Here is a 20,401-nt window from a genome sequence, read left to right on the forward strand (position 1 = left end):
GAAGTGTATAACGTCGAACGAAAGAAAAACATACAAGACACGGTGAAAACACAAAACTCACATGTCCTTATTAACAGTCTGAGGTCAGAGCCAGCAAACACATCCAACAGAGGTGATCCAAAATACGTAGTCCAGAGGGAAGTCCGATATCATACACTGTGGCAGTCTGAGACAAGAGGGCAAAGCAGAAACGAATATACCAAGGTAACAGTCCGGGTCAGAAACACAAGATACAAAACCGAAGGAAAGCTGGAGAGTCAGAGCTGCGGTCTAGAACAATCTGGCAGCGCCGTTGTGGGAGGACGCTGCCTAAATAGAGGTATAAACAATAAGGAGCAGGCGAAACTAATGCGAGTGATGAAGAACGTAAAAAGACCGAAACTAAGGTGAAAACAAAAACAGGAAGCAACGTCAAAATAAAAGCTGGACCGAATCATGACACATAGCCTGTTAATAGAGAGAGGTTAATCAGATCTAGTATGGATGTGTTGATTAGGGGCAAGCCGTCTTTGAGCAGCCTGGTCGGGATGGGGTCCAGGAGACATGTTGATGATTTAGATGAAGCAATTGTTGAGGTCAACTCAGAGAGATCTATAGGGGAGAAGTAGTCCAAGTATAAATGAGGTCTTACAGATGTTTCTAAAGCCATTGTAGTAGATGGCACATCTGCGAGAGCTGTGGGAGTGGTCCGACCAATTTTTTCTCTAATAGTTGTGATTTTATTTGTAAAGAAGCTCATGAAGTGTGCACGTGTGGCTGACTGAACCTCAGGATCCAGTTTTACTCTGTAACAGTGGAAAAACGCCTGCACACAGTTACAACCCAACAGTCGACTTGGAGTCAGTGTGCTGGCGATACTCCTCCGTCAGTGCTGCTTTTTAAATCACCTTGCTCCTGTTGTACAGACTGAGAAGAAGCTGCTAGGCCCGACTCAGGGCGATGCAAACTGAATTTGTACACTTTGGTGTATGTGTGTATCAGACCTGTGCTGTTGTGTTTGTGTGTCTCTGTCGTCAGATCACTGTGATGGACGAGACGTGGACCGTGTTCAGACGTTACAGCCGCTTCCGGGAGATGCACAAGAGCCTCAAGTTAAAGTATCCGGAGGTGCGACGGTGAGATCCACTCCTCTCACAGTGTCTGTTCATGGGCAGCTCCAGAGAACTTTAAGTGGCCGGGCCAGTGGCAAAACAAAAATATGAATAGACATGAATTTAAATGACTATAAATATTAGTGTTTATTTTCTTTGACTTACGATCACGACTTATTTCAGCTTTGAATTGTTTTTTTTTTGTTGCACTACAGGTGAAGTCAGAAGCTTACAGACACTTGCGCTGAAGTCATTAAAACAGATTTAAAATTTTGTAACCACTCCACAGATGTGATGTTAACAAACTCTCGTTTTGCCAAGTCGATTAGGACGTGTACTGTAAACAGTTGTTTACAGATGAATTCACTAAATCACAGTTCCAGAAGGTCAGACGTTTCCTCACACTGAGCCGACTGGGCCTTTACAAGGTTGGGAAACTCCAGAGAATGATGTCGTGGCCTTAGAAGCTTCTGATTGGCTAACTGACATCACTGGGGTCAACAGGAGATGCAGCTGTGGATGGATTTTAAGGCCTAGCTTCAAACTCACTACCTATTTGTTTGATATCATGAGAAAAGCAAAAGAAATCAGCAAGACGTCCACAAGTCTGGTTGGTCTTTGGGAGCAGTTTCCAAGCACCTGAAGGATGACAGCTGAAATAAATCTTGTTCTGTACCATTAGTCTGACACTTCACATTCTTAAAATAAAGTAGACACGTTGTCGTGATGTCTCGGTCTCTGTTTCAGCTGGCGGCTCTCGAGTTCCCTCCGAAGAAACTGTTTGGCAACCGGGATGAGCGGATGGTCGCTGAGCGCAGGAACCACCTGGAGGTACAACGTTTCAGTCCGGTTTTATTTACACACATTAGAGAGAAAGTCATGGAAGCAGATTCAGTAGGTGGTGTTAGAACGAAAGGTCAGAGGTGTGGAGGTGACTTAGTGCTGCTGCTGTTTTCCAGCGTTACCTGAGGAGCCTGTTCCGGGTGATGCTGTCGTCCTCCAGCTCTCCCCTCAGATCCCACGCTGACGAAGGTGTCCATCTGTCCAAACACGCCATCTGCGAGTTCTCGTCCTTCTTCAAGAAGGGTGTCTTCGAGCACAGCAGCCATGGCACCGGCTGAAAACACAGACCCGCTCGGCGCCTCTTCCCCAGCCGTAGTCTGGGAGAAGGTCTGAGGAGGGAGAAGCCACACGTCAGTTTCGACTTGCACATCCTGTCGTGACACGAGACAAACACCTCCCACCTGCTGCTCAACTCTGCGCCCAGCGGGGACTTGACCCTGAATGTTAACGTAGCTCCTTTAGTCTGCTCTGTTTGAGAGATGCATTGTGTGTCCAGAGAAAAGTACAACTTCATGTGGTCTTCAGTTGATGGAAACACTTGACACAAAGGAGTTGTGTGCATTCCTGTGATAAATGGTTAAAGTGAATGACGGCAGCCTCTTCCTGTAATGAAACGAACACTGGGGTTGGGGTTCGATTCCCTGTGCCGCTCAGTGCGTCAGCTCCCTTCACTCGCTGGCTTTGACCTGAACCTTGCTCACAGCAGCAAACTAGTGAACGGTTTCGATGAAACATTGTCGTTTATCAAACTGCCAAAAGTTCACTTGTTCCAGCTTCTGAAACCTGAAGATTTGCTGCTTTTCTCTGTTTCATATCAATGCAAAGTGAAAACCTTCACACTTGGGTCAAAACAAGCCCCCAGTGGATCTGATCTCAGGCTCTGTGAGGCATCTGACATTTTAGAGACACGTGGCACCAGGAGAACATCTAGTTTAGAAACAGGCCAGTGGCTGGAAACTACAGCGTGTCCTGCTGAGGTCAGTAAGCATGTGACCCTCCTCCTAACCTGTTACCTCGGGTCAAAGACACCAACACACACTACATGCAGCTGTGCAGTAACGAGAGCGACACTGTGCTGGTTTGGTGCAGCGCAGATGTGGCGCTTCGCTGAACTGGTCCTGGAAAGTTCACTGTGACGGAGCAGAAGATGCTGCTGGGCAGCAACGGCTCTTCGCACTGTTAGGAACGTGTGCAGCTGGAAGGCATTCTTTGTGACAGATGTGGAGTCAGAGCAGCGTCGGCATCCCCAAAATAATACCAAAACCCAGTGCTGGCAAACTCCAGCACTTCATACCCCAGATGTTTTTGTTTAACCCAAGTTTAGTTGGTCCTCAGATTAGAGCTGACCTGAGGAAACATCTGGCAGGTGAGTTTTAAATCTACAAAGTCAGGGTGAAAAGAGGTGAAGCTGAGAGTAAAACAGGCCTGTTTCCTGATGGAGCTTTTATTTATACGCATTAGCTTTTCAACATGTTTATTAAAATGGAGTGAGATGTTCGGAGACCCCATCACAACAAAGATCTCTCTCCAGTGGGCCTCGCTGCATCGGCACAAGGCCAAACATCTGTGAGCCGTCAGGTTTCCAGATGTTCTCCCAGAGGAAGGCCTGGCCCTGCATCAGTGGTAGATAATTTATTTTGATTTAGTTTCCAAAGATTCAGGGAGCAAACCAGCATCTGTCTGTCAAGTCTTCCACACGTAGCTTCAACAGGAAACGCGTTCAGACCTGAAACTAGGCGAGGTCACTGTGACCGGCGACCATGGGCTGCTGCTTACATAAGCCATACTGTGTGTGTATAGACTGTAAATGTGGATGTGCATAGGTTTTCTACAGGATATGAACGTCAGTAAAGGGAATGAACCAGAACATTCTGACTGTGTGGACTGTTTCTGTTTCTGGGTCGTGAAGGCTGGTGTTACGGTGAGATGCACCAGTCCCAACATCGCCAACCTGCTTAGCATCAAATAGACTAATCTCAAACCTAAACAAAAGATTTGACTTGTTCCCACATAAAGAATCTTAATTCAGCAAAAACAAATTGCAGTGACCTCAAGTTGGTGAAAAGAGAGAGCAGCTGAAATGAAACTAGGTTTTACAGATTACATTGTTCAGAGGGAAGTCGGCTTAAACTCCTGAAAACTCCCTTTCAGATCTCACTTGTTCCCTGTGGGTTTAAGTGTTCATGATGAAATGAACAGAATTCACAGGTTGACAAACTCTCATGCTCGTGTGCTGTTGGTTACAAGCGATGTGTTTAAACACTTGGATAATCCGCTTCCTTGGGAGCCAGTAGGCGTCGTCACACCTGAACCCGAGAGCTCAGAGAAAACCCACAAATCAGTGTGCGGTCAGATGGAGGTGCCGATGTGACTCAGCAGATGTTTTATAGATGCCTTCAGCTGTGTAACCCCCCCAGGAAGTGCTTTGGCTCACCACCAGGTACCACCACCTCCCATCAACACAGGGAGGAGAAATGCTCCTCCTTTGACAAACTAGCAGTGTGACCAGAGCCACTGCACATTAAATCTGTCAGCATTTCACAGCTGTTTGGTTTGTAACGGTGTCCTGGAGCTGGAGGCACTGAGGAGTTTGATCTCCGGGTTTTGTTCAGATGGCAGTCTGTCCCGCTGAAGATAGTTTATTGTTAAACAATGAGTGACTTTAACATTCAGAGTTTCCTCAGAATCAGTTTATTGGCCAGGTGTGTTGGACACACGAGGAATTAGACTCAGGTACATCGGCTCTCAATGGGCAAACAGTAAACCAGCATAAGGCTGTGTAGTATAACAAAATAGCAGTATTAACATCAACAACCAGTGCAAACAATGCAGAGTAAGCAGTATAAACAGACAGTAAACAATACAGACAACAAGGAATGTTCATTGAAATGAGATAAATAGGGATAAAAACAGTAGTTAAGAACCAGAGACCTGTACCAGGTACATTTACAGGTATTGCACTGAGGGTTATTGTCCAGTCATACTGTCGTTGGTTAAGTGTTCATCAGAGCGACAGCCTGGGGGAAGAAACTGTCCCTGTGCCTGGTTGTCTTGGTGCACAGTGACCTGTAACGCCGTCCAGAGGGGAGGAGTTCAAACAGGTTGTGTCCGGGGTGTGAGGGGTCAGCAGTGATCCTCTCTGCCCTCCTTTTGACCCATGAGGTGTACAGGTCCTCCATGGAGGACAGGCTCACACCAGTGACCTTTTCTACAGTCCTGACTGTCCGCTGAAGTCTGTACTTGTCCTGTTTGGTTGCTGAGAACAGACTGGATGATTCCTCGAGTCCCCCGATGAGTTTCCTGCTAAAGATGTCGTCACCAGCAGGGATAAAGGACAAGGCAGCTGAGAAGGTTCATTTATATCAGGTTTCTACAAAACAGACTGTAGTGAGCGGCTGGAAACCATCAGATCCATCTTATGCATCAGGTGTTTAGGAAGTGAGGGAGAGGTGGGAGGCCAGGTGATGTCCTGGAGAAGTTCAGGATCTGGAACTCTGTCTGCCCCGCGGGCCTGAAGGCGAGGTTGGTTCACCAGTGAGCCATCACCACTGTAGCGGCTCCATGTCTCATTTCCTGTCTTATGAGGACAGGGCAGTGTAGCCGTCAAACCGGTGTAGCACCAGAACGAACGAGAGATCCTCAAGTCCTGAAATACTTTTGTCTGTGTTGTTGGACAAGACAAAAACCTGTGCACAAGGTTAAAACTATATTTTGGGAGCATTGCGACGCCATAACTTGACACTTAAGTGGTTTAGCAGGATCAGTACCTTTCATTTTTGGTGCTGATCTGTACTTTTACTCGAGCAGAATTCTGAATGTGGGGTTTTTATAGTGTTGCTACTTTTACTAGGACCTGGCGCTGACCTTTTGCCCTTATTACCTGTAATAATATCACAGTGTTGAACAGGTTTTAACGTGTAGTTACCATCAGCTCCACCTTGGACACAGTAACGCATCAGTCACTATGATCCAGTATCAGGGACGAGTACCGGTACTGTTGGTACTTCAAGTAGATTATGAATGCAGGAGTTTTTCTACTTCGACTTCAGTAAAGGATCAGTCCTTCTTCCACCACTGATCACACTGTAAAGTGTTTTCCCCATCTGCTCTGTTCAAACACAGGAGATGCGAGTTCCAACTCGCCACCAAAATCAAACATTCAGCCGAGTGTTTTGTAGCATTTTGACTTCTATCCAAGGACTCGTCTCATAGATCAACTCAGTTTTCAGCTTTTATTACCTTTACAGTTTCACTTTGTGCTTCTGTATTTTAGCAGCTTTGCTGATTGCTAAGTAATAATGGAGTCGTCACATAGGCTGTACACACAGGTCACTTTTTATTCTACTAAACATTATTTCAGCTGCAGCTTTGGTTGAACACCAGTTTTCTCTTGTGGATTTTACAAACATAAATAGAAACATAATCAGAAAACATTAAAAGCTCAGAGACCAAAGTTAAAGTTACAGTAAATCAAGAGTGAATAGATGAATCTTAATGTGCTCACCCTTAGAAAGGCCTGAGCTCTGACACCAGACAGTTTTTAGACCAAAGCCAAGACCAGAGATTTATAAAGACAATGTTGATCAGAAATTTAGATTCTCTTACCAGCCAAACTGTGACAGACACGTCCAGTGAGTAGATGGAGGTAAAGCAACATCTGTGCAGCCTGTGGACTCAGAGCGAAGTGTTTTCTTTATGAAACAGGAACTTGTGTGTAAATGTGGAAGGAGGAACTGACACGTGTCTAAGTGACCGGGTTTGGTCTAAAACCACGACCTTATCTCTGGAAAGTCCAACAGTTAACACAGAGAGGTGTTAAGATGTTAGATGGAAACAAACGCCTCCCGTGTTCCCTCAGGAGGAAACCTGCCCCCCAGTTCAGCGGTGCGGCTTACTGGGGCTTTAACAGCTGGTGGACAACAGTGGAGGTCTACGGCCCAGAGCGATGAGCTGGACTAAGGTCTGGACTCACACATGATGCTGAGGACACCACGTTCACTGGTGCTGCTGGTCTCTGCGCGGGGTTGGTGGGAAGTAAATGGAGAGAACCAGCAGACTTTAGTCTGACCTGATGGGTTTGTGTCCGTTATCGAAGTGAAAGTATCAACTGTCTACAGATACTCAACGTACTGAGAGTATCAGAAGTACATCTACTGGTTCTGCAGGAACGATTGTCTGACATGATCAGACTATTGATCAATAGCCCCCCCCAGCTTCCAGAAGCTCATTGGCTGGTGATTTGTAGTTGCTGTCTAAAGAAAGGGAACTGTCTCAGCATGTTGCTTTGTTTGCTCAGCTTTATTCCAGGGAACGTTACAACACAGCGGTTACACTCAGTGGTCAGTTTATTAGGAACCCCCTTGACAAACTGCATGATTCTGACCCAACAGTCCTGCAGTAAATCCTCCTTCGGGTGGTGGTGATCAGTCTCTGAGGTATTGATTCTCCTGTGGGATCAGGATGGAGGCTGCTTCAACTGTTCCTACACTGACAGGTGTTTGTTATTTTGTCCACCCCATTTATATCTACAGGCTAAATACCAGTGCAGTCCAGCAGCAGACCACATCCTTCCTGTTCCCCTCCGAGTAAGACTTTGTTTCAGCCAGGCGTACCTAATAAACTGACGCCCAGCCTTGGATACAGTCCTTCCAGTGTTCAGCGAAGTGGCTCTATGACTGGTGTGAGTGGCTCGGCTGGCCGATCTTTGACAAATCCACGAACGACACGGTGGCTGAGCCTCGCTTCGCTGGTTTGGCCTGAGGGACACAGAACAGTTCTACAGTAAATCCAGTCTCCTGCAGGAAAACAGTGGCTCATGGGTAAAACCCAGCAGCGATGTGTTTAGTGTCTGTGGTTACAGCCTGAATGTTCACAAAGAAACTGTCTGATCTACACAGGTCGGATGTTGGATAGAGTTGGACCCCCCCTTCCCTTTCTGAGGTCGGGCAGGCGGGCTCTGTGTCTGACCAGGTCGACTGTGTTCACCGCCTGTTGCGGTTTTGTTCTAAGCGGTGTATGTGTGTGGAGTCCTACACCCTGACAGCTTGGAGGAGCTGCACAGTGTAAACAGAACGGAGACTGAGCCCTTTAAAGGCTGCTCAGGTTTCACAGGTCGCTGAGCCCTGAAGACTCATAAGGCTCCATCAGTAGCTGCTACGTGCCCACCTCGATGTACCCGGCCTCAGCCTTCATCAGGTTCTGCTCTTTTCTCCATTGAGACAAACCTACTTCAGTTGGCAGCTACAAAGACCCTGGAGGAGCCCTGTGTCGGCCCCACACTGGCACGGTCTGGACCACAGGTGTCTCACCTGTGACTCGTGAGGCTTCCAGCCAATCATGTAGAGGATCTGGAAGGTGGCGGGGATGGAGCCGTCCTCATTCCCGTTATAGGAACAGGCTGCCATTTTGGGGGCGTGTCAGTGCCAGTACAGAGGGCGGTGCAGGATGTGGGCTGCGCCATCACAGCCTGTGAGCCGAAGGAGCACCAGCCCGTCCAGTGGACAGCATACAGAGATGCTTCTCTGAGCACAGTTACTGTGCAAAACGTTTGGACCCACAGCGTCCTTGGTCTGTGTTACCACCACAGTTTGCTTTAACAAACAGGAAGTCCACACACCCACAGAAACGAGTGTGTTTTCAGCTGCTGTGATGAATCAGCGTGGACAGTCATGAACAACAGGCACCAGCTTGGAGTTGAAATGTCAATAACTGGCAAAAGCCAGAAAAGAGAAGTCCCAGAAATAAACCCTGAGGTGTTACGCCACAGAACGTGGCTTATCTTAGTCCTAGGAAAGAGACACCAGATTCAGCGAGGGTGGGAGTGAGACCCCAGACTGAGAGAGACAAAACCACTGAATGCTGTGACGTCTTTGTGGACATTTAGCTCCATCCTCTTGGTACCAGTGCATCTCTGTGTAGCCCGGTGTCCACTGTGACCGTTTGACTGTCCTTCCAAACCGGTCACTTCACACTGAAGGTCTAACAAGACAACTTCCTGCTGCAGCTTTGTGCCTGTGACACAGGATGTGTCATGTTTGTCATTTCTGACACCCCCCCCCCCTTTATAAAGGGCTGCTGCCGCCAATACGGTGTCTCTGTGCAACAGCGGCCTCCTGTTCCAGGCACAGTTGCTCTCACCCATACCTGCAGAGCAAGCAAATGGAAGCCTGTGTAAGTCTGCGCACGAGTTTTAACCTGCTCATCTCTAGTTGACTCTTGAGAAGGCGGCAGCTAACAACCTGTTCAGGTGACAAAAAGATGGAAACAGAACACATCAGCGCTAGTTACACCTGAAAATAACTAACATTAGTTTCATGAAGGCTGGCTCCGCTGTGGGGCCACTGCACAGGTGTACCTAATAAACCCACACCTACGTGTAGCTGGAAGCTCGTTCTCCCGCTGTGCACGAGTTCAGCTGATGACAGATGTGGAAACTAAGTGGCAGATAGTGACGGGACGCCAATGTGTGTCATTAATCCTGGTTTGTTTTACACCAAGTCTCCAAGAACATGCTAGGCTGGGGTTAGGGTTAGGGTTAGCCCTAGGGCGTCCTACCAGACAGAAACATTAGTGGCTAACTGTCTAAAAACCACAGCAGGGGCTAAAATAGGAACCGAAGATAGTTCACTAAATCCTGGCTGAGTGGTCCACATTCTCCTGGTCCCCAGGGGCTGAACCCTACAGGCTCAGATGACTCTGACTGTCCATCTCGTGTCACCAACAGGTTCAAATTCCCACCTGCCCACCTCCTCACGTTCCTGAGTTGGTACCTCGACAGTGAAGGACTGATTCAGTGTTAAAGGTCAGTGTGTCACCTACAGTTTTCATGCTAACTCGGGCGTGTTAACGCACTGACGAGCCAAACGGAGTCTGTCCTGAAATAACCTCTGCAATGTGTCACATCGAACACTGAAAGGTTCAGCGGGGTTAACGGACACAGCTGAGATCCAGTGTGTTTGTTTAGCTTCCACTTTAACATTTTCGTTTCAGTAGTGACTCTCCCTCGATGTCCAGCTGTGAAGGGTTTACCTTGTAAATCGGTCATGACTTCCATGATCCCTGGATAGTGAACCTGAACATCGTCGACATCCTGGAACACAGACACAGGCTGGATGTGGTCACTGCCGACACATTGACCAGGACAAGCAGACTGGTGTGGTCTGCTACACACGAGTCTGATCCTCATTTAAAACCTTTATTCTAGTGTTTTTCTGTAAAGCATCACATGTCAAACCTGCTTTGTGCTCTGAATCGATCATTTTACTCCTTTTAATGTTTTAATTGCTTGATATCTGAATCGATCATTTTACTCCTTTTAATATTTTAATTGCTTGACATCTCCTTTTTCTGATTTTGTACAAATCAGCTGATTCCGAACATCAGCAGATTAATCATAATAATTAAAATGATCATTAGCTGTAGTCCTAGTTCATGTATACACACACATCAGTGAGTGAATCTAAGTGTTGAACCTTTTCCCTAGTCTCTGCTTCGTTGTGTGTCTGTTTCTCCCCATCCCTCTCACCACAGTGAGCATGCTGAAGCCGGCCTGGCCCAGCAGGTTGCCCAGGTCGGTCACAGCCGTGTAGGGGGAGATGTGGGGGGAGAATCCTCCCTCCCTCTCGGTCTCAGCGAGCTGGAGGGAACAGCGCAGCTCGTACAAGGTCTCCCCACCCACCATGGCCCCGATGAATACCCCGTCCGGCTTCAGCACCTGGTGGATCTGAGACAGGATGGCAACATGACTAGAAACGCAACTTGAGCTGCAGCTGTCACACTAGTCAGCGTGTCAGTAGGCGACGAGACTCTAAATGTACTTTGTCTAACACTTTCTGGTTCCAGCTTCTCACATATAAAGATGTCATATGTGACTGAACCCCCAGATCAGCAGGTGTGTTTACAGGTGAAGTGGTTAGCCCCATTACTGGACGCCATCCCTGTCATCTCACCTGTCTGAGAGCCCCAGGCAGGTCGTTTATCCAGTGCAGGCTGAAGGAAAACAGAGACAAGGCAGAGTAAACAGTGGGACCGTCACTCCCTGATCCGTCAACACAACCAGCGACATATGACTGAAGCCTGAACAGTGAACTCCACTGGGCTGAACTCACTGGATGTTGGACACCACGTTGACAGAGGATGCTCACAGAAGCCTCTCAGCACGTGCACTGTAGCACTGAACATGCTCTTGGTCACTTGTGCAACATGGACACACTTAGCTTTGGATGCTGTCTTGCTCTTATGTGGTGTTTAATGTAAAGTGTCTCCCAGGTGAATCTAAGGCAGTGAACACCTGTGAAACAGCTGAGTGTCGTACGGCCACAGTGAAGGTGGACCATTAATGGACTGGTCTCCTCAGTCCTCCAGTAGCAGCGTACTGTGTAATGACCTTATGATGCGGTAACATGTGACTAAGGCTCCAGATCATGGCCATGGGCGCTGTATGGACACCACCCACCTCAAGCTGCTCACCACCAGGTCGAAGGTGTTTTCTTTAAAGGGCAGAAACTCCTCGTCAGCCAGAACACAGTGAGTTGGGATCTCACTCAGCTTTCTCTGCTTCTGAAGGTCAGAGCCATGAAACCACATCGGTTTATATCAGCATCATGTATCGGTGCAACATCACTGTGTCTGATCAGCCTCGTAAAGCACCCGGTTACAGCTGCTTCTCACCAGGACTGTTTGAGGTTTCACAGTTTACAAAGTGTAAACAAAAAAACAAGTGTGATGGTGTAGACTGTTCATGCACTGCAGTGTGATGCTGCTGCTGTGGTTCTCCTCACCAGACTCGCCTCCGAGATGTCGGTCAGGAACAAGCGCTCCACCATCTCCTGAAACACCAGCGTCAGCACCGTTAGGTGTAGAACTCAGCTACTGTTTTGTCAGGGACACGACGTACACAGCATACCTTGCTTAGATGGCCTGCAATGTGACTTTTCCCAGCGCCGATGTCCAAAGCCAGAGGAAAGGTCCTGAGGAGACAGGAAGTGGAAACAGTGTCGGACACACTCAGACATCCTGCGGTAAACTGTGTGGGAATGTTCTGTTAAACATGGACCCGGCGCTCCGGTCATGAACCCACCTTGCCACGTCATAAATCCGATCAGCGACTCGGCTGCTGACCTGCAAAGCACCAGAGCACAAAATCTGACTTAGCAAAGTGCTGCTGGTTGTATTTTCTCTGGTGGCCAAAGTCGCACTCTACTGCACATCCAGAGCCGAACTGTTTATTCCTCCTAAAAACAAAACACTGACAAAGACTTGTTGTCACTGACAACATGTTTTAAGCATCAATTTGTCCTGAAGTACTTTTTACAACAGGGAAGTCTTTTCAGTGCATGTGGTCTTTTTCAAAAAGAGGTGTGATCTTTCCCATCACATTTCACATCACGTACCTTTTCATACCACTACCAGCAGCAGGCAGAGCTGTGGGTGCTAGAAGCTGAGAATCCATTCTAATATGTTTACCTGCTAAAAATGTCAAGTAAATGTATCTAAAGCTAATCGGCCAAAACATCACTGGGTGTAAAATCATCCAGGAAACTGCACCTAATTAGAAAAGGTGCATCAGAGCTGGATGTCCAGATGGTCCACAGTACAACCTGAACCATCCTGTGCTCATTTTAATGCATCACAATGGGGAATTTTGCTTTTCACTCCCGTTTTGTGACGGACTCTTGTAATAACTGATGTAAATGAACTAAAATGAATTCACAGGATTTTTGTCAGAAACTGGTGAAACCAGCTCTTTTTTCCATCCGGGCCTCCTGCACCGTGCACATCCTCCACTTTGCAGCTCATCTTTTTCCACATGCACTGTCGACTTCTGCAGGTTGCAAAGCACCTACACTGTAAAGGGGAAATGTCAGCTGCGCAGCGTCAGTGTACTTGAACTGGCGTGCACTGAGGATATCACGCACAGCCTATTAACCTGGCACCTTGTGTGCACCTGTCCGACCGGCTCTGTGGATGTGTCCTGTCTCACCTCGTCCCTCAGGTAGTCGTACTGGTGGCTGTCCTGCAGAGACGCAGCCCAGTTCTTCTGCCTCTTCTTCATCTCCCTGTTGAACACATTCACTGTGCCACTGCCCGGTGACGACAGACCTCTGCGGGGATCAGAGCTCGGCCCGGCCGGGAGTCTGCGGCAGGAGGACGTGACCTGGCGCCATCCGGCTGAGGTCGGCAGGACTCGCACACACGCTCCGCTGCTCATGGCGCTGCTCCGGTCTCCAGCTCAGAACATCAGCGGCGAAAGAGGACGAGAAGCTCCAGCTTCAGAGGTGAACACACCACCAACACTGACCTCTTCCTGTCCTCGTCAATGAAGGAGGAGGGAAAACATGGAAGTGGACTCTACTGGGATTACTGGAAACTGTGGAACTGGATCACAGCCTGGAAGTGGACTAAAGACGTGAAACTATTCATTACATGTTAAACTCTAATACTGCTCTGTGGAACTGGATCACAGCCTGGAAGTGGACTAAAGACGTGAAACTATTCATTAAATGTTAACCTCTAATACTGCTGCTACTACTAGAACTAATGAAGCAAGTTTACCATCAGCTTGTTTACCATCAAACTCTGTAAATGAGTCAGTTAATTGTTCAGCTTGTATTCGGTCCGGACGTATAGATTGTTTTCATTATCCGTTATATATCAAGTGTTACACTAGAGGAAAATGCCTGTAATAATATGCTGTTTAAATAGTTTGTTTTATTTGAATAATAATAATAATAATTAATAATACACATAACAAACAAACAAACCAGGAGAAAGCTTTAAACCTTCATATATATATATAAGAAGCTGGAACCAGTGAGCACTTGGTTTATTTTTGCTTGAAAAGATGCTAAAAGGATTGGTTAATTATTGAAATGGTTAATTATTGAAATGGTCTATAAATATATTTTGATTAGCCAGTTGTTTCAGTAATGTGGAATAAATGCAAAATGGCTCAATTCTTTAGCAAATATCATTCTAAGCTGCATATCTTTGGGTTTTGGATTGTTGGTTGAACACAATATGACATTTGAGGACAGCTTGCTTTCTTTGAGTATTTTGTTTTTACACATTACACATAATTAGAATATTAAGAAAAGATGAATAACATGCAGTAAAACATTTACAGACTACACACAGCACTCTTTAGGGCTGTGATGTGTAACTGTACATTTCTGACCTTAAATCCCATAAACCAGAATTTGTTTTACTGACTTAACATGTTTAAACATCAAAGCCCACCTTGTCAGAAAAACCGCGAGATTAGCATTGAATGTTTTGGGACTTGAACGCACCGACACACTTTGTGATATACATTTAATACGTGTAGGAATAGTTTCTGATCAATAACAGGCAGATGAAACCTGTTTTTGAGATTATATTATTACTTTATTAGCTAGAATGGCTCGAAAGTCACATATTCCTGTTGCTCAAGCGCGTTTTAGTCCGTTTGTCCCTCTTCGCTCGCCTTAGGAACAAAGCAGAAAGTTCACGGAACAGTTGCATGCTGGGAAAGCACGTGCAGCGGAAGCTCTGTGAGGTACTGGTGAAGTAAACATTTTAATACCATTTTAACCAGTTTTACAGCGCATTTCAACGTGTAATTGCTCTTGTTCGTCTCCAGTGTGTTGGTTTAGTTCCCGCCGTCGGCCTCCGTTTTCGCGTGGGCGCGTTTTGTTTACGTGTCCCGTGTTTGTTCTGAACCGACTGAAACGGAGCCACAGCTTCAGTAACGACAACGCTCATGTTTCTGACAATAGAGACAAACACCAGCTTTGCCGAGTCCAACGGAGACAGTTTAAACCAACAGACCAAACCTCAGACCTCTTCGCTCCGTCTGTGGTCGGTTAAAGCAGGCGGACCTCGGTACGTCAGGTTCGGCTTGGGTCCAGTCTGATTCACCTAGTTCGGCCTAGTTACACCACATTATTTTGAACCCTCCAGCTAAATGTGTGTATGTAAGTTACCGTGTGTAGCTCGGAACCGTTTGTTCCGGTCCACTTCAAAATAAAAAGATCAGATCTGTGGTCTTTAAATTGTTTTAGGGTTCGTCCCAATCCATTGATTTGTGTATCTCTCTCTTCTCTATAGAGTGTGTGTGTGTGTGTGTGTTTACAAGAACATATTGCAAATGGAAAAATACCGATTTACTCAATAGATAAAGTATAAACCTCGGTCACATGTACACGTATGTTTCTCAGTCACACTTGTATGTTTAGGTTGTTTGACCTGAAGAAAAGAATATTCATTCATCAGCCTTGTTAGATTAATTATAAACCACCTCAGGTCTGTGTCCAGGGGTCCAGTCTAGAGCTTTAACGTTTCTTTTTGTTGCTGATTATTTTTAGTGTGTGATTGTGATCAAGTGGTTGTTTAGTCTGTAAAAAGCCAAGAGCCCAGTTCTTTACTTCATTTACTGGATTACTACCCAAAACTCCTCACTGCTGATGGTGTTCCGTCTCTAGGTGTGAGAGAGGTTTCATGCTTGTCGTCTGTCACCCAACAGTACTGTATGTACCCTTCCTGTTTGGCAGGTGAGGCTGCGGTTTTGCCACCATGTCGTCCAGAAAGACCCAGGATGGCGATGAGCGCTTCCTCCGGGTGCAGAAAGACCCCCGCTTCTGGGAAATGCCAGAAAGAGAGCGCAAAATCAAGATCGACAAGCGCTTCCAGTCCATGTTTCATGACAAGCGCTTCAAGGTGAAATACACAGTGGACAAACGAGGTCGTCCCATCAACTGCACCTCCACGGAGGACCTGAAGCGTTTCTACAAACTCTCCGACTCTGAGGAAGAAGCGGACGAGGAGGATGCAAGGACCAAGAAGAAGAAAAAAGCAAAGGAGAACTTGGTGAAATCTGAGAGAGACGTGAGGAAAGGAAAAGAGGTGCAGAGCAGCAGTGGTGACGCCAAAGGAGAGCGAGGAGTCCGAGTCATGGAAGATGAAGGTGAGAAGCAGTTTTTATTGATATTCACAGGTGTAGGCTGAGAACATGGGCACAGATTCAACAGCTGCAGGTGTTTTATTCCAGCCTGTAGTTCACTGGTCAGCACCGGTGCACCCTGGAGCAGCCGCTAATGGACCTACTGCACCGCTGGAGACGAGAAGAAACTAAACTGAGATGTGGTTTCCAAATCCCACACAGACAGGAATGATTGATCGAAGACGGAAGAAGCTGATGATCAGATTCACTGTCAGGACGCCAACCTTTTTAAATTGTTCACTGCCACCCTGAGTATGTGGAAGCATTTTTTCAGAAACAGATGTTTCTGCAGTTCTTAAAATTAACTTGACAAACTGCGGCACCAGGCAGAGCGAGCATGATCAAAATGACAACGCAGACACAAGGAGCTTTTTTTTACCAAAACGTCAGAAGACTTTACTTTGCGGAACATGAACATAAGCTTTGCTTTGAGATAACATTTGACACTAGACAAAGACTGGTCTCCTGTGGCTCCTAGATACTGTGGAAGGGGACTGAACTAGAAGCTAAAGGACTGAAGACTTTGAACAGTCAAAGTCAGATTTTCCTCCGACTTCCTCATCACATTTCTCCTTCTGTAAATTCATGCGATCATCTGTGCAGCTGTAACGGTCTGTCTGCTTTTTGTTGTTTCCCTCAGATGATGAAGAGGAGGAGGAGGATGATGTGGGCCTGGAGGACAGTGTCACAGACAGCACTGAGGAGGAGGATGATGAAGATGCTGCAGAGGAGGAAAGCGATGTGGCGAGTGGCTCAGATGAGGAGTCCAGTGCAGATTTGGAGGAGGACAGCGACAGCGAGCCTGATCTGGCCAGAGGGAAGGGCAACATAGAGACCAGCTCAGACGAAGATGATGATGATGAGGAGGAGGAGGATGTGGGTGCAGTCCTGCGGCGAGAGGAAGAGGAGATTGAACACGACTGGGGAGAGCTGTGCAAAGACGCTCCACGAAGTGATGAGGTGAGACTGCATCTGGTGGGACATTCATAACACGTTGTAACTGAGTTAGTGTTTTCTGAGTGTGTGTGTGTATGTGTGTCAGGTTTCTGCCCGGCTGGCTGTCTGCAACGTGGACTGGGACCGCCTGAAGGCCAAAGACCTGCTGGTTCTGTTCAGCTCCTTCATCCCTAAAGGAGGAGCCGTGCTGACTGTCAAGGTAAACCTGGTCAAGGAGACACTGACAGTGAACTAGAGGCACAAACGCTTCCTGTTAAAGAGTAAGGCCGGTGATTTTCTCCGTTGACTCCCACCAACCCCGCCCAGAGACCAGCAGCACTATGTGGTGTGGCTCTATCACAGCTCCACAGGCTGAGAACGGCGTCACTGTGGACAGAGCCGCTGGTCTCTGCTCTGCTGAGACACCACGTGTCTGCAGCTTCCTGCAGCCTGACGAGCTCCCTCTGTCAAACACAGCCTTCCTGTGCAGCTCAGTTTTCTGTGGTAAAAACACGGACGCAGTCGATTTAAAGTCCAAACGCTTTCTTTCCAAAGTTGCCCACATTAGCATGGACACAATCTGCTAATGTGGGCACGTGGAGCGGGCCTTTTATCAGACTGTCGTCATCAGTGAAGGACGGCGGGTAGGTGAATGTAGAGTGTGTGCCAGAGAGATAAACAGCAGTGCATGCTGGGTATTGTTTTCCAGATTTACCCGTCAGAATTTGGGAAGGAGAGGCTGAAGATGGAGGAGGTGCAGGGACCGATGGAGGTGAAAGCGCTGCCCGACGACTCCGAGGACGACACAGAGGAGGAGAGGTAATGTACACATCGCCGGCTGAGCTTCACCTCTGTCCTACCCTGAGCCAAAAGTATTGTCACTCTGTATTGTTCATATTGATTAACATTGATCATTTAGCATATATTAACGCCACGAACGAGGAAGGAGGAACATTCAGCATGTTTGTTGACGATACACAGGTTGCTGCGTGTTTTACAGCAGAAGTTGCTTTGTTGTTTGATCAGCTTTCAACAAAACAATCCATTTCCATCATATGACCTCTGCCTAACAGAGGCCGATGACCGAAGGTTACACAAGGTCATCGTCGTTATCAATAAAGTCGTAGTAATTATCAGTATCCTTTTATGGCCCAGCCCCAGTTTGTCGTCCAGTGTGGTAAAGGCCCAGACTTTGAACAGATGTCTCCACACAGTGTGTTACGCATGCACACACAAATGATTATTAAAGTCTGGGTCCATTTAATTGTCTTTTAAAGGGAATGTTCACACAAAAAAGTACAAAATCATCTGAATATTTTCCCACTTGCTCTCTAGTGTCGCTGCTCAGAGCTTCGATTTAATTTTTGGGGGTTTTGTGGTCATCGCTGCTGACATCCTGTCATCCCTCCGGTGTCATGGGCTTGGCGGGCAGAGCCGTGCGGTGCCCCGGCCTTGTAAAAAGCCTCGGTTACAGACTGTAAATGAAGTATTATCAGATACAGCAGGTCTTCCCCTGATCGGTGTGTGTCTCCCTTCAGGGTTTACAGGGAGAGGATGCGCGACTACCAGTTCAAGCGTCTGAAGTATTACTACGCGGTGGTGGAGTGTGACTCGGCCGACACAGCCACCAAGATCTACGGGGAGTGTGATGGCTACGAGTACGAGAGCAGCTGCTCCGTCCTGGACCTGCGGTACGGGCAGCAGGCATGAAAACACCCCGAGCATGAATCTGAAACCCAAAAGTTTGTCAAGCACATCTTTGTCAAATATGATGTTGATTGAACAGGTTTGTTCCTGATGAAGTCACGTTTGACGAGGAGCCCAAAGATGTGGCCACGGACGCGAACCTGTCGACCTACACGCCTAAACTGTTCACCTCGTCCGCCACCGCCACCTCAAAGGTAAGAAGACGGAGGGTTACGTACGCTGACGTTTAAAATGCAGAAAAACTAAATCACCACTCAGACTGTTACCACACGCGTCTGTTGTCAGGTAGGATTTTATAGTTTGTCCAGAACAGAAGTAATTCTCCCACAGTCGATCAGGCCCAGATGTTCCACCTTTAATTCATCCAAATTCCAGTGAGTCAGAAGTTTAGATACACTGTCCCATTAAATTCAGTGGTATTGTGAATCCAGACTGGGAGCGTGCACCGAGTTCAGCGTTGCCTTCAAAGCCTTTAACAGACTGTCACCGGTCAGGCCTCCCCTTTAAGAGCCTATGGTTGACGTGCTCGTGTAATTATCAGCACTCAGTGCAGTAGAGGCGGAGAGAGATACTATAGTTGGCTAAAAAAGAAATCCATCCAAGAACAAGAGGCAGAGAGATACAAATACTTAAAATACATGAATAAGTACAACTGAAATAATAATGCTTTATTGGTTTTAGGCTCAGTTTAATATCAAGAGGAAACTTTTGGTTTCACATAATGAGAGCAGACCCAGGAAAGGACATTCTGATGTAGAATTTCAAAATTAAAGCCCCCAAAGTGCCATGTTTATAATCCACGTCAGGTTTGAAGATGTTTCGGACTGTGAACAGCGAAGCATTGACACTGGTGGTGTTGTGGCCACAGACGGGAGCTCGCTCAGCGTTGGACTCAGCTTTACTCAGAAACGTGTTCGGCCCAGGGGCAGTTCTGCCCCGCTGCCCTGGAACCTGAATGCTAGCTGAAAAGGGCCTGTACTGGGTTTACACTGGGAACTAATGGAATGTGTTGCCTGAATTTTTTTTTTTTTTAATAATTTGTTGTTCTTTGTGATAAAACGTTTGCATGGCTCAGATCTGCCCGACAGATTCACGCACAGTTTCGGCCAACAGTAACTGTACAACCACAGAAATAAGACCAGGCCTGTATAGAGACTGAGCACTGATGTGTCCATGTTGACCTGATCAGGTGCAGCTGACCTGGGACGAGACGGACCACGAGCGTGTGGCCACCCTGAACAGGAAGTTCAATAAAGATGAGCTGCTGAAATTGGACTTCGACGCCTACCTGGCCTCCTCGAGTGGTGAGGAGGACGAGGGTGGAGACGACGCAGTAGAGGGTGAGAAACACGTCACCTTCAGACACCTGAAAAATATCTTAACAGCAGCGTTCTCCAGGACTATACTGTCTTTGTTTTAGCTAAAGAGAGAGAAGAGGAGGTGCAGAAGAAACCTGTGCAGGAAGAGAAGAAGAAGAGTGAGGAGCAGATCTCCAAGTACAGGGAGCTGCTGAAAGGCATCCGGGACAAAGAGACGAAGCTGCAGGAGGACAGAGACATGGAGATGGAAGTCACCTGGGTTCCAGGTATGAGGTCTCATGCTCACTTCAGGTTCCACGTCTGTGGGACTCCGGTGCTTTAGAGGAGAAGATTTAGCGAAGATGCTCCGACTGCGTCTGATTCTCTTTGTAAGAACTGGAGTTGGCAACATGTGCAGCCATTTTGGTAACGTTACTACATCGTAACCAAAATCAAACGTTGTATTAAATAAGGTTTAATACTCGCATCTCAAACTAAAAGTACTCCAGTTTTTACAAACCTCCATCTACACTGAAGAGCAGTGTTTG

At 47.1% G+C, this 20,401-nt stretch overlaps 3 protein-coding genes across 3 annotated transcripts in view; 2 read left to right on the top strand and 1 right to left on the bottom strand.

The window, feature by feature from the left end:
• The window catches only part of kif16ba (kinesin family member 16Ba), a 25,525-nt gene extending 21,704 nt beyond the window's left edge, over positions 1-3,821 (top strand). The window contains 3 exon segments of the mRNA XM_020620222.1: positions 1,018-1,107; positions 1,839-1,922; positions 2,051-3,821. Coding sequence (XP_020475878.1) covers positions 1,018-1,107; positions 1,839-1,922; positions 2,051-2,212 — 336 coding nt within the window. The 3' untranslated portion in view covers positions 2,213-3,821.
• Positions 3,822-7,217: 3,396 nt separating this feature from the next.
• Positions 7,218-13,143, bottom strand: ndufaf5 (NADH:ubiquinone oxidoreductase complex assembly factor 5). Its single transcript, XM_020620293.1, has 11 exons — positions 12,916-13,143; positions 12,013-12,053; positions 11,839-11,902; positions 11,714-11,761; positions 11,389-11,492; positions 10,883-10,922; positions 10,459-10,656; positions 9,963-10,023; positions 9,134-9,138; positions 8,243-8,320; positions 7,218-7,690 (listed from the first exon to the last, which is right to left on the bottom strand). Exons 1-11 carry the CDS (start codon positions 13,141-13,143, stop codon positions 7,604-7,606), a joined length of 954 nt encoding a protein of 317 aa, XP_020475949.1. The 3' UTR covers positions 7,218-7,603.
• Positions 13,144-14,355: 1,212 nt separating this feature from the next.
• The window catches only part of esf1 (ESF1, nucleolar pre-rRNA processing protein, homolog (S. cerevisiae)), an 8,183-nt gene continuing 2,137 nt past the window's right edge, over positions 14,356-20,401 (top strand). The window contains exons 1-9 of the mRNA XM_020620258.1: positions 14,356-14,469; positions 15,464-15,876; positions 16,553-16,872; positions 16,955-17,068; positions 17,558-17,667; positions 18,387-18,539; positions 18,635-18,749; positions 19,745-19,895; positions 19,976-20,140. Coding sequence (XP_020475914.1) covers positions 15,486-15,876; positions 16,553-16,872; positions 16,955-17,068; positions 17,558-17,667; positions 18,387-18,539; positions 18,635-18,749; positions 19,745-19,895; positions 19,976-20,140 — 1,519 coding nt within the window. The 5' untranslated portion in view covers positions 14,356-14,469; positions 15,464-15,485. The remainder of the gene's footprint in view (positions 14,470-15,463; positions 15,877-16,552; positions 16,873-16,954; positions 17,069-17,557; positions 17,668-18,386; positions 18,540-18,634; positions 18,750-19,744; positions 19,896-19,975; positions 20,141-20,401) is intronic.

This window comes from Monopterus albus, unplaced genomic scaffold (assembly GCF_001952655.1).
Source record: "Monopterus albus unplaced genomic scaffold, M_albus_1.0 scaffold235.1, whole genome shotgun sequence".
Classification (NCBI taxonomy): Eukaryota; Metazoa; Chordata; class Actinopteri; order Synbranchiformes; family Synbranchidae; genus Monopterus; species Monopterus albus.